This window comes from Felis catus, chromosome A2 (genome assembly GCF_018350175.1).
Source record: "Felis catus isolate Fca126 chromosome A2, F.catus_Fca126_mat1.0, whole genome shotgun sequence".
Taxonomy (NCBI): Eukaryota; Metazoa; Chordata; class Mammalia; order Carnivora; family Felidae; genus Felis; species Felis catus.
Window position 1 is genome coordinate 5,484,480 of NC_058369.1, and position 17,131 is coordinate 5,501,610.

Below are 17,131 nucleotides of genomic sequence, written 5' to 3' on the forward strand. Positions count from 1 at the left end.
CCTGGGGTCGCCAGCTGCCATTTTCCGAGGCATCTAGTGTATTTCTTCTCTGCACTGGCTCATTTACTCCCCTCAGACAACCCATGGAGGAGGTTTGTTATGGAACCCATTTTACGGAGGGGAAAACTGAGGCTTGAAGCCGTGAAGTGGGCTCCCCAGGCCTCGCACCCACCTGGTCCCATGCCAAAATTCTTGACCGTCCTTCCACACACTGTACTCACCTGAGCAAAACTCTCTCTTCCTCCACTACAAACAACCCACAGATTTGTCACCGCGGGGGGCGGAGGGGGAGGAGTGGATCTGGGGGTTTCCAGTGCCCAGGGCAGGACACAGAGGGGGAAAATGTCAGTGGCTGCAGGAGGCAGAGGACCACTCAGCTGGATGGGGAAAGACGGAAGGGACAGGAAGAGGAACCAAGTCCTTGGGGCCAAGAGAGCCAGACACAGCCAGCATCAGGGCCTCTGACCTCAGAGCAAGGAAATGGTCTCAGGTCTCGCTCGGCCCAGCTTGAGGGGCCCAGGAGCCCAGAGACCAGGTTAACCCACTGGGGAAACCCTGGTCAGGACCAACCTTGTCTCTGATCTGAAAACACCGACCCCGGCCGCCTCTGACCCGGACTGGGCTAAGGGTAGCAGACAGACTCTCCAGTCCTCTTCAAGGTCCTCCCTTCCTGCTGTGTGGCCCTGGGGAGGACAGCTAACCTTTCTGTGCTGTAGTTTCCTCTTCCACAAAGCGGGCCCGGTCATAGTACTGACCTCAGCATGTGCAGGACGGTTCAGTGAGATCGTTCACGGAAAAAGCCTAGCCCACAGTGCGGCACACGGTAAACCCCAGTGGGGTGTTCGCTATTGTTTCCATAGTTACCACCCAAAACCCCACTCCTCAGAGGTCTTCAGAGAGAGGATCCACTTCCTGTACCCCCCGTACGTCCCCACCCACTCACTTCCCCACCCACTGCTGGCTCAGAGAAAGAGTAGGCCTCCCCCCAGCTCCGCCTGCGGCCCCTGAATGACACCAGTCCGTGAATAATACCCCTTTGCTTCCCGATTTCATCCTCTCTCCTCGCCAACGCACTCGGGTCTCCCATCTTCAAAACGGGAAACATGCCCGCTGACCCCACGGCTCCCCACAGCCTCTTGCCCTCTTCCCCTTCTCAGCCAGACTGTCTGAGAGCCGTCCTCACTCCCCCATCTACACCTCCTGACCTCCCAATCTGACTGCTGAATGAGGTCACTGGCACTCTCCAGGGGGCCCCTCTGTCTCCGGTGAGCTTGGGCACTCTTTGGTAGCATGACTCCCTGTTTCTGCCAACTCGCCCTTGTCATCTCCGGGTCTCACCCGCCCCGGGTGCCTCCAACCTCCCAGCTAACGCCCTGCTCAGCCCCTGTCGTAGGCACCCTCTCTGACCCCCGCACAATGCAGCTGGCACAACTCTGTCCTCCCCACCGCCCTGCCCACGGCACCCCGGGGTTCCTAGTGCATCACGGTCAGCACCCCCTTCTTATAACAAACATCATGGCAGGCCCCCTCCTTGAAGCCCTGAAATGAAATTCACAGACAGGAGCGCCTGGGTGGCTCAGCCAGTTAGGCGTCCGACTCTTGATTTTGGCTCAGGTCACGATCTCACAGCTCGTGGGTTCGAGCCCCGTATTGGGTTCTGCACTGACCGTGCCGAGCCTGCTTGGGATCCTCTCTCCCCCTCTCTCTCTGCCCCTCCCCTGCTTGTGCTGGCTCTCTGTCAAAATAAATAAAGTTTAAAAAGTAAAGAAAAGAAATTCACAGACAGTGAAACACACTGACTCCCATCCTTCCAAAAATAATTCACGTGAGGGACGCCTGGCTGGCTCAGGCAGTAGAGCATGTGACTCTTGATCTCAGGGTCATGAGTTCAAGCCCCACGTTGGGTGAGGAGCCTACTTAATCAAAAGTAAACAAATCATAATAATCAATGCGATCCCCTAGAATGCGAAGTCATTTGCACTCTCTATATGCACATAGAGAGGAAAAGTGCTCAGGCCAGTGGCCCACAGCCGAGCACCCGGAGCCACCAGGGATTCACACGGGAACCCAGGTCTATCTCAGTGAGCGGACGGCCCCACTCACAGGCTGATGTCAAGGGACGTATCGGCCACACTAACACCACAAGAGTTCGAGCCCCGCATCGGGCTCTGTGCTGACGGCTCAGAGACTGGAGCCTGCTTAGGATTCTCCCTCTCTCTCTGCCCCTCCCCTGCTCACACTCTGTCTCTCTCTCTCTCAAAAATAAACATCAAGGTTTTTTTTTTTCTTACTGCTGAACAAGTCTTAGTGAAATATGAATGAAATTAAAATCCCCCTTGACACAGGGTAGTTGCATTGCTGGAAGATGCTGAGGCAAAAAAAAAAAATACATCTATTTTCTGTCTATGCATAAGATAGAAGTTGGCTCTACATCCCAGTGGTTACTAACAGTTACATCGCGTGAATGAGCGTCTGGTGGGGAGCAGTGGGGGCTCTGATCAGGGCGATTATTTGTGTGCACATTGGTAGCTGCAGCCCACTTACAATGCCAGCCAGTCCCCATCCCCAGGACAATCAAAAATGCTCCCCAATTCTTTTTTTATTTTTTAAGTTTCATTTATTTTTGAGAGACAGAGACAGCACGCGTGAGCACAGCAGGGGCCGAGAGTGAGGGAGACAGAGGATGTGAAGCAGGCTCTGAGCTGTCAGCACAGAGCCCGATATGGGACTGGATCTCACAAACCGTGAGATCGTGACCTGAGCCAAAGTCGGACGCTTAACCGACTGAGCCACCCAGGCCGCCCCATTTGCTCCCACAACTCTTAAAGTATCCCCAAGAGCAGCAGGGCCCTGCTGAGAACGCTCCAAGCTGCTGACGATGAAGTCTGAGTTCCTTGGCTTGGCATTCAAGGCCCTTCAGCACCTGGCCCTGGTTGACCTCCCCTCCATTCATCCAAGCGCTGCCTCACTTTTCCACTCATTCTTTCAAAAGAGCCCCGAGCCTGGGTTCAGCCCGGCATTTGCCCGAGCCCCTGCCCTCGGGAGCTTCCACACCCGAAGATGTGGCCAGTGTGCAGGATGTCCAGAGCGGGGACAGGGCTGTGGTGAGGGACACCCGGGGAGCTGTGGGGATCCTCCGCGTGGCCTGGGGTCAGGGAGGCCTTCTCACAGGAAATGTCACCTGAGCCAAGTGTAAAGGCACCCACCAGGCAGGAAGGATGCTCTGAGCAGAGGCCTGCCTGGGCATCAGCACAGCTTGGAGGCACTGAGGTTAGGGACCAAAGGAGGTTTACCCGGGGCGGGGGGGGGGGGGGGCAGGTCACCAGCACGCAGTAGGCGCACCAGAATCCTTCGTGGACCAGATGGATGGGAGAGTGACGGGAAGCCACAGACAGGTTTTCAGCCGCAGAGCAGAGCGGGGAGACCAGACGTGCCATATGAAACTCCCACTCTGACCACTGACCTCAGGCTGGAAGCAGCGAGGGGGGTTCAAGCCCAAAGCCCCCCCCCCCCGGCCCCGCACTCCCTCCTCCGCTCTCAGCTCCTGCTTCTCTGCACCTCGGCCTGGCTACTTCGCCCCCCCTGCTGCGACTTTTCTCCCAGCTCCTGAGCAAAGCCCTTCTGGAGCTCAAGTCCCACCCAAACAGCCCCTGGGGCCCAGCCACTCGTGCGTGTGGATGCAAGCGCCTGGCCTTTGCTCTCAGGCGGAGCCCACTGTTGGTCAAATCCTACACCCCTGGAAACAATGTAGCCAAACCTCTGTCCCTAGAGCCCCCTGAGCCGCCGTGAGGGTGGCGGGCTTTGCCCCTGGCCTCCCAGCTTCGGCCCGTCCTAGGTGCTTGGAGAATGTCAGTTCTGCCCCCGGGCCCATCCTCACAACCGCGTGCGTTGCAGAGGAGCACGGGGCCCCTCGCGCCACTCCGGTTTTGGCACCCCAGAACAGTTCCTCCGTCACATCAGCCTTGAAAGTGAGCATGCTGCTGCCATTTTAGGGATGGGGCCACCGAGGCTCAGAGCGGTGTTGGATCACCCAGCCGGGATTAGAGCCCAGATCTACCCCCGACCAAGAACCGGGCTCGTTTACTGCCTGTGGCATCCATCGGTGAACCCCGCTCTGGCTGATGGCATGTCCAGGATCTGACCTCACACTTCCCCTGCGCAGGAACCCCCCAGTGTCCCCAGGAGAGACTGTGGCCCCTCACCCACCTCTGCCCTACAGCGGCCACACGACAGTGACCCTCCTGCTTGATCCCTTCCTGCGTCTCCCCTCTCCCTTCCCTGGAACCTGCCTGGCAAAACACGGGTCCTCTTTGAAGACTTGATTTTGATTCCCAGCATCCTTTGCTCTTGGGGTTCCCCCGCCTCCCCCCGCCGCCAAATCTGGATTTCTTTCTCTGCCCTCGTTCCTTGTTCCTCCATCGGGTCATTCCTGCCAGAGCTGAGAAAGGGCTCAGTCCCAGGCCCTGCCCTCCAAGAGCTCCTGGTCTGGGCATGAGGGGCTTCCTGGAGGAAGGGGGCATCTTATCCAGGCATGAGCGCACCTGCCGGGGAAGCTCCAGGCCGCCATCACTCACCGGTCTGCCAGACTTCTCCACGGCAGGGGTACGCTGAGCCTCGAGTGCACCTGAGACAGCCAGTATGTTTAAGTGCCCAAGGCACCGGATGAGTTCAGTCAGGCTGAAAAGGGAAAACGTTCCAGGCAGGCTTCCTGGAGGAGGGGTCTTTTGGGGGAGCCTCTATCTGAGTCCTCTCCCTGGGGCCGAAAGGAAGTCTCACCTGATTGAAAAGAAAAAAGAAAAAAACTGAGGAAGGAAATGAGAAGGGAAAGCCGTGGGGGTGGAGGAGCAGGCTCGTGGCTGGGCACAGAGGGCAGAGGTCACGGATGTGACAGGCTAGCGTGCATGACCATGAGAGAGGAGGAGGAGAGTGGGAGGAAGGAGGCCACCTAGGGGTGGAAGGGTGGGCAGCGGGTCAAAGGCCCTGGAGAAGTCAGGGACTCAGCCTGGGCCTGGGCCGGGAGAGGGGGCTGGAGAAGCGAGGGGCAGGAAGCCTGAAGAAGTGAGAAGGAGGGCGAGGCCCCCGCCCCCCTGCCCAGCAAGCCTCCCCCCACTCCCGACGTCCCCCCTGCAACAGCTGCCTGGCACCAGGGTCCCCTCCATGACAGTGCGACACCAGGTGGAGGGACCGAGAACAGAGCCCCCCTCCTTGGGGGCAGGAGCCTGCTCTCGACCTCGCCCGCCTCTCCTGGTGTCCCCGAAGTGGGGAAGGACGCAGGCAGGTGGCCGAGGTGCAGAGTCAGAAGCTGGTGACGGAGGCCAGCCGGGCGGGGGGCACGGAGGCGTCACACCCCCCTCCCCACCCCCCTGCCCCCCCCCCCCGCCGCGTCCCCTCTGCAGGGGCTCATCCCCCCGTGGCCACCCCCCACCCCAGGGCAGCAAGGAGCGCTTCCACTGGCAGAGCCACAACGTGAAGCAGAGCGGCGTGGACGACATGGTGCTGTTGCCACAGATCACCGAGGACGCCATCGTGGGCAACCTCCGCAAGCGCTTCATGGACGACTACATCTTTGTACCCTGGGCCCCGGGCGGGGGCAGGCAGGCAGAAGACGGCGACAGGGGCGGGAGGGTGACTAGGGTGACTGACCGGCGGGCGGACAGAGGAGGGGTGGGAAGAGTGGCAGGGGGACGGCAGCACAGAGGGGACCGACAGATGCCAGGGCAAACGATCAGAGCAGGGTGGGGGGGGGGGGATGGGCTGGGAGCACGCTGGGTCAGGGGAGGGCACACAGGCCGCAACAGCGGGGCTCTGGCCCCCACTACCCCCTCTGCCCTGGGTAGCTCAGCGGCAGCGCGTCTCCCCTTTCCGGACCCAGGCCTGTCTTCCCCCGGGTCCCAGAGCACGTCTCCGTAGCCCCATCTCTTCCTCTGAGCAAGGGGCTCTGGAGGCCACAGGGGCTTAGGATTAAGGGACAGGGGCACAGGGGGAGCCAAGCCAGCCCGGCCACTGCACCGCCCTTAACCACACCACACCCCAGACCTACATCGGCTCTGTGCTCATCTCCGTAAACCCCTTCAAGCAGATGCCTTACTTCACCGACCGCGAGATCGACCTCTACCAGGGCGCGGTGAGGCTGGGGCCGGTGGGGGAGGCGCAGCCCCAGGACCCCTGGCCCCCAGCGCCTCGCTCAGGCCTGACCTTCTCCCCCAGGCTCAGTACGAGAATCCCCCGCACATCTATGCCCTCACGGACAACATGTACCGGAACATGCTCATTGACTGTGAGAACCAGTGTGTCATCATCAGGTACGGGGCGGGGGGGGGGGGGGGGGGGGGGCCGGGGGCCGGCGGTGTCCATAACCTTCCTGCCCAGGCCCCACAACAGCCTTGCCAGCCCCGAGGAGGTTTGCTCAGAGCTCCTGATCCAAACGGGACCTTGCCATCCCCCCTTGCCCCTGGTCCCGCTTCACTTTGTCACCAGCTGACCCAGGATATATTTACTTATTCATTATGTTATTGTCTGTCGGCGCATTCTAAATGTCAGCTCGGAGACGGCAGGGCTGTTTCTCTGTTTTTTCACTATTGCTTCCCCGGAATCTGATATGGTGCCTGGCACACGGTAGGGAACGAACGAATGAATGAATGAATGAATGAGCAGGCACCAGAAAGGGTACTTATTCCCCCCCAACCCCCCTCCCTGCTGGCTGCTGATCATTCTCTCCCTCACCCCCCCCCCCCCCCCAGTGGAGAGAGTGGAGCAGGGAAGACCGTGGCAGCCAAATACATCATGGGCTACATCTCCAAGGTCTCCGGCGGGGGCCAGAAGGTCCAGGTGAGGGGAGAGTGGAAGGATGGGCCGGGTCTCCCCACGTGCACAGTAATGAACCCCCAGGACCGCCTACCTCATCCTGACCTCTTCCCACCTCCACCCGCCTCTGCCCGCAGCACGTGAAGGATATCATCCTGCAGTCAAACCCACTGCTAGAGGCCTTCGGCAATGCCAAGACCGTGCGCAACAACAATTCCAGCCGCTTTGTGAGTCCGCGGCCCTGCTTTGGAGCAAGGGCTCCCTCCGCACACGCACACGCACACGCACACGCACACGCACACGCACACGCACACGCACACGCACACGTGTGTTCCCAGCAATAGAGGAACTACCTGCTCCTGGATGGGAGACTCACTTCCTGCTCCTGGATGGGAGACTCACTTCCTGCTTATGGTCCATCTGAAAAAGATTCCCCCGTCAGCTGAACTGTAGTGGCCTTGACTTCCTGGACTTGTCTGTGTAACATTCTTCCATATTTCCTTGGCTGCAATCATGCTACGTCCGTTCCTATTCACATTTCAGTTCCCGATTTATTCTCTCATCCGTTGTTTCTTTTAACAAATCGTTCTTGGGCTTCTTCCTTCCATCAGGTGTTACGCTGAGCCTAACAGAAGACAGAATAGGTCAACGGATCTGGAGTTATGGTCTGATTCTATCACTATTTACATTTGTGGGTTGGACCAAAAAAAAAACAAAAACAAAAACAGTGTAACTTCCTGAAGCTCCTGTTTTCTCATCCATAAAATGGAGATGGTGTTAATATCCATCTCACAGATCTCAATAATTCCTGCATATGAAAATGATTTAATAAATTCCATATGCTAGTACAATTTATTTAATCCCCTAAATATTATTAATTATATTTTTTCTAACATTCTTTTTTAAGATTTTTTAATTTGGGGAGAGGGTGCCTGGGTGGCTCGGTTAAGCGTCTGACTCTGGATTTCGGCCCAGGTCATGATCTCACAGTTCGTGAGTTTGAGCCCTGCAACAGACTCTGTGCTGACAGCTCAGAGCTCACTTGGGTTGTCTCTCTCTGTCCACCCCCCTCATCTCTCTCTCAAAATAAATATTTTTTTAAAAATCGTATGGCTGGGGCACCTGGGTGGCTCAGTCAGTTGAGCATCCGACTTCAGCTCAGGTCATGATCTCGCAGTTCACGAGTTCAAGCCCTGAGTCAAGTTCTGTGCTAACAGCTCAGAGCCTAGAGCCTGCTCTGGATTCTGTGTCTCCCCCTCTCCCTGCCCCTCCCCTGCTTGTGCTCTCTCTCTCTCAAAAGTAAATGAACATGAAAACATTTTTTTTAATAAAAATAAAATAAAACATAAATCTTATGGCTTAGGATTTTTTAAATGAAGATTTTTTTTTTAATTTTAAGCAATCTCTACATCCAACATGGGGCTCAATCTCACAACCCCAAGATCAAGAGTTGCACGCTCTACCAAATGAGCCAGCCAAGCGCCCCTATTTTCTAACATTTTTACCATGTAATTATATTTGAAGTATTTTCCTCAACGTTTATTATCAAAAATCTCAAATACACAGAAAAATGGGGAGAATTGCATAGTGAACACCTGCTGCCCACCTCCTAGGTTCTGTTGTTAACATTTTGCTATACTTGCTTTATCATGTCTCCATCCATTCATTTTTTTTTTTTTTTTTTTTAAGTAAGCTCCACACTCAATGCGGGGCTTGAACTCATGACCTGAGATTAAGAGTCACGTGCTCCATTGACTGAACCTGCCAGGCGCCCCGTTCACCTTTTTTTTTTTTTTTGATGAGCTACAAAGTAAACTGCAGACACCATACTTTCTGCTCCCCCCTCCACACGTCAGCACGCAGATTAATGATAATCCAATATAAATTTCCAGTGCTCTTCCATTTCATTTATTTATCTATTTAGAAGGGGTGGGGGAGAGAGAAAGAGAGAACAAGCACGGGAAGGACAGAGAGAGAATCCCAAGCAGGCTCCGCACTGTCAGTGTGGAGCCCGATACAGGCCTCAAACTCACAAACCACGAGCTCATGACCTGAGCTGAAACCAAGAGTCTGACGCTTAACCGACTGAGCCATACAGGCACCCCGATTTCTTTTATTTTTTTTTTCTTTGATTTCTTTCTAAGTAAAATTTGCATATGGCAGAACACATTAAAGCGGATCATGCACAGAGTTTGGAAAAATGTGTGCATCTGTACAACCACAGCCCTATCAACATACAGAACATCACCATCACTCCAGAAAGTTCCCTCCCTTTTTCGGTCGGTCTCTGTTCCCACCTCACCCCAGAAGCAACCACTCCTCTGGGTCTTTTTATTTTTTTTTAACAAGAGATTAGTTTCGACTGTTGTAGAACTTTATATAACTGGAAATCGCACCGTATGTGTTTTCAAAGTACTGATACACACAAAAACATGGCTGAACCTCAAGAACACAATCATGTTTTATTTTGCATATAATATTATGTAATATATATGTTATAGATACATAAGAACACAATTGTGTTTTATATGGCATATTATATTATGTATATGTTATATATGTTATATATTATGTGTTATAGATATATATATACATATATATGTACACATATATACATATATAATATATATATAGATATATATATTACATATATAAGAATGAAATGTTTTATGTTGCATATTATGTAATATAGGTTATGTGTTATATATGTCATATATTACATATGGTATATATTATACATATGTGTAGATATATTACATCATATGTTACATATATTACAATATTACTTAGTATACAACAGAACAGAATGGGTATATGTCACGTATTACAGGTGTCTGGGTAGCGCTATGATGTAATGTGTATCATCATTGCATGGAAGCGACACAAAGGAGAAGTAAGGGGGCTTCTCTGCCCTCCAACCTTTGCCCAGAGTAGAACCCAGGGGTTGGCAGAGGCCAAAGATGGGGCTGTGGAGCCCTTGCTCTGGGCTCAGGGACAACACGGGAGAGACACCCAGGATCACTGAAACTAGCAACATCCCCCAGAAACACAGAGGCCTCTGTGTTGTGATAGAAGACCTGGGAAACTGGTCAATAAAGTGAGGTACTTCTATGTGCCTGGCACAGGGCTGGATGCCCAGGTGTGGACTTGAGTCAGCCGAGAAGGAGCGGCTTAAACCAAGGCGGGAGGGAAGGAGCTGATGCAAAGTCAGTAAGCGGGCGGGCGTGGAGAGCAGAGTTGAGGTCACACGGGCAAGAGGGTTCAAGAGGCCAGGCTCCTAAGGCCCATCCTCAACTCCTCCCCCACCCCTCCCCCACCGGCACCGCCGGGACCCTGGGGGTCTAACGTGTCTCTCTCGGCTTCAGGGCAAGTACTTTGAGATCCAGTTCAGCCGCGGCGGGGAGCCAGATGGGGGCAAGATCTCCAACTTCCTGCTAGAGAAATCCCGTGTGGTCATGCAGAATGAAAACGAAAGGAACTTCCACATCTACTACCAGGTGCTGGGAAAGGGGCCGTGAGATTGGGGCAGGGGGAGAGCCCAAGGGGAGACGGGGGGCGGGGGGCGGGTCGGTGCCCAGGAGCCCGTGACAGTGAGGACCGGGGGGGCACGGGGGCTGCGCAGTCCCACGTCAGATGCACGAGCATTGCTCACCCCCCAGCTGCTGGAAGGAGCCTCCCAGGAGCAGCGGCAGAACCTGGGGCTCATGACCCCCGAGTACTATTACTACCTCCAGTCGGACACCTACAAGGTGGATGGCACCGATGACCGGAGTGACTTCAGTGAGACTCTGGTGAGCAGTGACCACCACACTAGGAAACCGAGGCCCAGAGAGGGGCAGGGGCTTGCCTCAAGTCACACAGCAGGCGGGTGAAACAGGCAGGACAGGGATCCCGGTGTCCTGACTCCGTGCTGTGGCCCCAGAAGCCTAACCCAGGAGGGCAGGGCGGAGAGGTGGGGGGGATCCGTGGCACAGGCCCTGTCCCTGTTGTGCCCGCAGAATGCCATGCAGGTCATTGGGATCCCACCCAACGTCCAGCAGCTGGTCCTACAGCTTGTGGCCGGGATCTTGCACTTGGGAAACATCAGCTTCTGTGAAGACGGGAATTATGCCCGGGTGGAGAGTGTGGACCGTGAGTGTGGGTTCCGGGGACGGTGGGGCGGAGGCGTGAGCTGCTTCCTCCTAGTTCGACCCCAGGAGGGTCAGAGCCCACCAGGACAGTATCTGAGTCACTGGGCAAAATGGGGAGTGCCCGAAGCATCGCAGGAGGCCCAAGAGCTTAACTGGCTGCCCCCTCCGCCCGGCAGTGCTGGCCTTTCCCGCCTACCTGCTGGGCATCGACAGCGGGCGGCTGCAGGAGAAGCTGACCAGCCGCAAGATGGACAGCCGCTGGGGCGGGCGCAGCGAGTCCATCGATGTGACCCTCAACGTGGAACAGGCGGCCTACACGCGCGACGCCCTGGCCAAGGGGCTCTACGCCCGGCTCTTCGACTTTCTCGTGGAGGTAAGAGGCGCCGGGGCCAGGCAGGGGGAGAGGCGCTGCCCCAGAGCAACCCGGGCTTGGACCAACCAAGCGGTTAAGGCAGGTTTGACTGTCACCAGCCATCAGAGGCATCAAGCAGGGGCAGGAGCCAGTCGGATGGATGACGTGGGCGGAGGCTCCTCCTGGCCGAGCCCAGGAGGGAGGGGGCTGCTGGAACCATCCAGGCCTGCACTGTGGGGGTGGAGATGGGTGGGGGCATCTGAGAGGCACGAGGGGCCTATCAGAGGGACAAAGTGATGGACTGGATGGGAGCGACAGGAACAGGACGTGTCAAGGCCAGGAATGGTGACAATACTGTAGTAGTCAACATTATATGACACTTAGTCTATGCCAGGTACGGTTCTCAGTGTTCCTACACGCACCAATTTAATTCCTGTATAAAGCCCTGCAGGGTAGTTGCCATTATTAACCCATTTTAACGATGAGAAAATAGAGGTGCAGAATGGTCAAGGGCCAAAGCCAGTTCGCAAGGTAGGAACCCGGATGTTCTGACACCTGGGTTTCTCATGGCGGCGGGGGGGGGGGGGGGGGTGTGCCGCACACAGAGCTGGAGAAGGCAGGAGAGGAACAGGCATGAGGGGACATAGCCTGTGAACGTGGCTAGGAGCGCAAGAGAGCGGCACACTGGCACTCACCTGCTGTCCCCACCCACGTTACAGTCCATCAACCGTGCTATGCAGAAGCCCCAAGAGGAATACAGTATTGGTGTGCTTGACATCTATGGCTTCGAGATCTTCCAGGTTCCGCCTCTGCTCCCCACCCCCCTACCCCCCCCCCCCCGCGCCTTGGCTGGCCCAGTGGTCCCAGGAGCCTCCAGCATCAGGCCCCTGAAGGCAGCACCCTTTGCCTCCCTTGGCAGAAAAATGGCTTCGAGCAGTTCTGCATCAACTTTGTCAACGAGAAGCTGCAGCAAATCTTTATCGAACTCACCCTGAAAGCCGAGCAGGTGGCCAGGGGCCAGGGGACACTGGGGGTGGGGGCGGGGACAGCCAGGTGGCCAGGGGCCAGGGGACACTGGGGGTGGGGGCGGGACCATGAAGGTTGCCGAGGAACCAGGGGACCCTCCCCCCTCCAGCCCCCATTCCCACCTCTCTCTCTGCTGAGCTGTCCAGGGCCCCCCCCCCCCCATGAAATCTCCTTTGGAAGAGGTTTTCTGCCTCTAACCCTAACCCTAACCCTAACGTTCACAAGGGCTGGGGAACAGCCTCCTCGTCCATTCCTCCAACGATTATCTATTGAGACCCTGCTGTGTGCCACACACTGTTTGCAGTGTTGGGAAGACTGCCGTGCAGGAGATGAACAAAAATCCCTGCTGTTTTATCCTGCCCATCCTGCAGAAGCAGAGCCTGAGACAAGGATTCAGGGCAAATATCAGGCGAGGAGAGAGGAAGTGAAAGACTCACTTAAAAAAAAAAAGGGGGGGGGGGCAGAATAGGATATGATGACGAGTGGGTTATGCTGCAGGCAATTGGGGCCAATTTCTGCTGAGCCCTGGGGGACACTGTAGCGCAGACCTCAGAGGTGGTCCACCCCAGGAGCCACGGAGCCAGGATATTTATGAACCGGCTCCTGTCTGTCTGTGGCTAAGGGCTGCCAGGGGGAGAAGTTCCAGCCTGCCTCACACAGGGCCACAGACTTTGTTACTGGAGACGGCCCTACGTGGTGAGATGGGGAGATATGGGAACACCCACCACACCTCCTTCACCCACCTTGTGAAGCATGCGTTCTAGAAACATACACACCCTCTGCCCAGACACCCATCCCCACCCCCGCCCTCTGTGCCTCCCCCAGGAGGAGTACGTACAGGAGGGCATCCGCTGGACCCCCATCCAGTATTTCAACAACAAAATCGTCTGCGACCTCATTGAAAACAAGCTGGTGAGGACTGGGTCAGCTTTGCGGGTCCGGGTCTTGCCGGGCCTGGAGCCGGGCCTGGGAGAGGGGAGGGGGGATTCAGGCCCCCTGTTCCCCGCTGGGGGACAGATGGAGCACACTGAAATATCCCATCAGCCACCTCATCCACTCACTCTGCCCACCTGCTTGCATTCACTTGTTCACTCAACGAACCTTCCGCCCCAGGGGCCCTGGGGGGCTCAGTCGGTTAAGCATCTGACTCTTGATTTCAGCTCAGGTCATGATGTCACAGTTCATGAGTTTGAGCCCCATGTGCTCTGTGCTGACGGTGTGGAGCCTGCTTGGGATTCTCTGTCCCTTCCCTTCTCTCTCTCTCTCAAAATAAACTTTAAAAACAAAACACCTTCCCCATGGCAACCTGCTCAGAGACAGAGGAAGGGGTCAGGCTGACAGGTCCCCCACCAGGTCATCCCAGTCTGGGGGAAGGGGCGAGGATCCCCGGTGGGGTTCCTCACCCCGTCCTGCCCCCCCAGCTAGCCTCCACAGCCACTCCCCACCCCCCACTTTTGCTCTTGTATGTGGAAGCCCCGCCTCCTCCACTCCCTCCGCGATCAGGGGAGCCGGATGGGGGCAGGGCCCCGCCAGGCTGAGGGCCCCGCCAGGCTGAGCCACCCGCCCGCCTCCCCCACCCGCAGAGCCCCCCGGGCATCATGAGCGTCCTGGACGACGTGTGCGCCACCATGCACGCCACGGGCGGCGGCGCCGACCAGACCCTGCTCCAGAAGCTGCAGGCGGCAGTGGGCACCCACGAGCACTTCAACAGCTGGAGCTCGGGCTTCGTCATCCACCACTACGCGGGCAAGGTGCGCGGTGCCCCGCCCCCGGCCGGCGCAGCCTCCCAGCCCCCTGGTGAAAGGAGCCTGCAGGGAATCCCGGTCAGAGCTGCAGAACCCCAGCGACCCCCTTCTCCACCCCTCCCACGCACCCCCAGGAACTGGCCTGGGTCCCCCACCGTGTTCCTTCAGCCAGACCTGCAGAAACCCACTGGCCCCCCTACCAAGGTCACAGCTCTCCTTACTCCCAGCGCAGCTCCCACTAACAGGGCGGAAACTCCCTCCCATTGACCCCACGTTGTGCACCAGACCCTCCCCCCAATCTGAGCTGCAAACCCCACTAACCCCTGGACACGGTCTTCCAACTCAAACTCTAAGGCCTACGCAGCAAGCCGCTACCCTCCAAAATGGGCTGGAGCCCCCTCCGGACCCTTACCCAAGACTCTAGAAATCCGCTGGCCTCTGACCCTGGCCACGGTCTTCCACCCCGCAATTGACAGGGCTACAGACTCTCCCACTGACCTTCGGTGGTCAGCGGACACCACCCAGGGACCCCCTGCCCAGGCTGGAGCCCCCTGCCCCTTATTGTGAACTATAGGTACCCCCCGATCCTGTCAGCCCAGAGCAGGCCCCCACAGGACCCTTGACCGCCTGGGCTGTAAGCAGCACCCCTCGGGTCTCAGCCCCGCATTCCCCCCAACCCTGTCTCCCTCCAGGTCTCCTACGATGTTAACGGCTTCTGCGAGAGGAACCGGGACGTCCTGTTCTCTGACCTCATAGAGCTGATGCAGACCAGTGAGCAGTGAGTGACCTCCGGGGACACATCCTCCTAGGGACTGTGGGGAGGCTGGGGACCACTCTGTCTTCCCCAGAGCTCCCATCACGCCGCAGACTTTGTGAGTGTGGCTGTCCACAGGGACGGTGTTTCTAGTGACTGGTTAGCCCCCCGAGGCCCACAGGAAGAAGTGAGGAAAGCCCTCAGAGCTCCTTCTGGCCCATCCAGTGCTCCCCTGCGCCAACCCAATCCATGTGGGGTGTGGACGGTTTCCCCGGTTACACCGTGAGAACACAGCACGCCCTGCATTTTTCCGTGTTAACACATATGGACCCATGGCTCCCATCTCCCTGACCGAAGCTGCATGCCGGCGTCCATTTTTTGCCTTTTTAACCTCAAAAATTTGTCCACGCTCTGCTGTGTGCCAGGCACGATTTGAACCCGTGGGGATGGAGGACCGGACAGGTCGGAGAACACGGCTGCTCTCACTGAGTGGAGAGCCACGCGAGGAGACAGGTGTTGAACTAGGGGAAAAAAAGGGCAAATAGAATATAGTGTCGCATGAGAGTCGTAAGGCAGTGGTCCGTAAAAGGCTGAAATTATGGCTCCTGAACAGCCTTGGAGCTGCCTACAAATGCGGCACCTCAGACCCCACCCCACACCCACTAAGTCAGAATCTGTGTTTCAACGTGACGCCCCTGATGCCTCCTCGAGAGCCACGTGCACATTTGAACTTGAGATCCAATGATCTAGACCGGCACTGTCCCTCGTACCCCACATCCACGTAGAATCCGAGCTACAGGCATCATGACTTTCAGACAGCTGTGTCCAGGTACAACTTGCATGCCATTAAATGCGCTCGCCTCGAGAAGGGATTTTTAGCCAGCGCGTAGGATTGTACAACCACGACCCCTACCCGTCTGGGAACATCTGCATCACACCAGAAAGATCTCTCGTGCCAAACTGCACCCAAACCTTATTCCCAGTATGTGTGCAATTTTAAATTCCCTAGTGCACACTGAAAAAGTAGAAGGGTGGGGCGCCTGGGTGGCTCAGTCGGTGAAGCGTCTGACTCTTGATTTCGGCTCAGGTCATGATCTCGAGGTTCGTGAGTTCGAGCCCCATGTCGGGCTCTGTGCTGATGGCTCAGAGCCCGGAGCCTGCTTGGGATTCTGTCTCTACTCCTCCCTGGCTCTCTCTCTCTCTCTCTCTCTCTCAAAATAAATAAACTTAAAATAAATAAATTAAAGTAAAAATCAAATAAATACGGAAAGTAAAAAAGGTGAACAGGTGACATTAAAAAATATTTTCTTGGGGCGCCTGGGTGGCGCAGTCAGCTAAGCGTCTGACTTCAGCCAGGTCACGATCTCGCGGTCCGTGAGTTCGAGCCCTGCGTCGGGCTCTGGGCTGACGGCTCAGAGCCTGGAGCCTGCTTCCGATTCTGTGTCTCCCTCTCTCTCTGCCCCTCCCCCGTTCATGCTCTGTCTCTCTCTGTCCCAAAAATAAATAAACGTTGAAAAAAAAATTAAAAAATATATATATATTTTCTTAAGCCCAACATACCCCAAATATCATTTCAACATATAATCCATATAAAAATTATCCATGAATGAGTATGAATTAATTATGAATGGATGAACTACACCCTCTTTCCCCATGTTGTGGTACTCTGTGAAATCTTTTATGGATTTAACACTCGCAGCGCATCATGATTTAGACAGGCCGGGTCTCAAGGGCCTCGAGAACCACAGGTGACCAGGGGCCGCCATATTGGAAAGGACAGAGCAGTCGTTCTCAAAGTAGGGTTCCTGGGCCAGCAGCAGCAGTATCGGCTGGGAACTCGCTAGAAATTATCGGGCCCCAGCCCAGATGTGGGAATGAGAAACTCAAGAGGGATGAGGTGGGGCCCAGCCATCCGTGTTTTAACAAGCTCTCCTGGTCATTCCTGTATCCACTGGAGCAAGCATTGAAAAGGAAAACTAAGGTGATAAAGGGCTGGAGATTGTGGTAGGCATCACTCTTTTTTTTCTTTTTTTACCTTCTTTTAGTTCCTTTTTTTTTTTTTAGTTTATTTATTTATTTATTTTGAGAGAGAGAGTGAGCAGTGGAGGGACAGAGAGAGAGGGAGAGGGAGAATCCCAAGCAGGCTCTGCACTGTCAGCGCTGAGCCCCATGCGGGGCTCGAACGCAGGAACCTTGAGATCATGACCTGAGCTGAAGTCAAGAGTCAGACGCTCAACCGGCGCCCCTCACTTTCTTTTACTTTCTAATCGTGAGAAAATACACACAATATAAAATTTACCTTTTCACCGTTCGGAACCGA

The 17,131-nt window shown here is 55.8% G+C and overlaps 1 protein-coding gene and 1 long non-coding RNA gene across 10 annotated transcripts in view; one reads left to right on the plus strand and one right to left on the minus strand.

The window, feature by feature from the left end:
• The window catches only part of LOC102902512, a 63,990-nt gene that overhangs the window by 32,788 nt on the left and 14,071 nt on the right, over window positions 1-17,131 (minus strand). For all 9 annotated transcript variants that reach the window (XR_006589747.1, XR_006589739.1, XR_006589744.1 and 6 more), the window contains 2 exons: window positions 7,207-7,429; window positions 4,575-4,776 (listed from right to left, as the gene is read on the minus strand). This is a non-coding gene — a long non-coding RNA (uncharacterized LOC102902512). The remainder of the gene's footprint in view (window positions 1-4,574; window positions 4,777-7,206; window positions 7,430-17,131) is intronic.
• The window catches only part of MYO1F (myosin IF), a 33,075-nt gene that overhangs the window by 3,507 nt on the left and 12,437 nt on the right, over window positions 1-17,131 (plus strand). Inside the window, exons 2-15 of the mRNA XM_045044913.1 lie at window positions 5,431-5,568; window positions 6,035-6,124; window positions 6,208-6,302; window positions 6,741-6,828; window positions 6,942-7,031; window positions 10,170-10,301; window positions 10,464-10,595; window positions 10,803-10,935; window positions 11,111-11,307; window positions 12,006-12,086; window positions 12,206-12,292; window positions 13,138-13,224; window positions 13,896-14,063; window positions 14,750-14,835. Coding sequence (XP_044900848.1) covers window positions 5,431-5,568; window positions 6,035-6,124; window positions 6,208-6,302; window positions 6,741-6,828; window positions 6,942-7,031; window positions 10,170-10,301; window positions 10,464-10,595; window positions 10,803-10,935; window positions 11,111-11,307; window positions 12,006-12,086; window positions 12,206-12,292; window positions 13,138-13,224; window positions 13,896-14,063; window positions 14,750-14,835 — 1,604 coding nt within the window. The remainder of the gene's footprint in view (window positions 1-5,430; window positions 5,569-6,034; window positions 6,125-6,207; window positions 6,303-6,740; window positions 6,829-6,941; window positions 7,032-10,169; window positions 10,302-10,463; window positions 10,596-10,802; window positions 10,936-11,110; window positions 11,308-12,005; window positions 12,087-12,205; window positions 12,293-13,137; window positions 13,225-13,895; window positions 14,064-14,749; window positions 14,836-17,131) is intronic.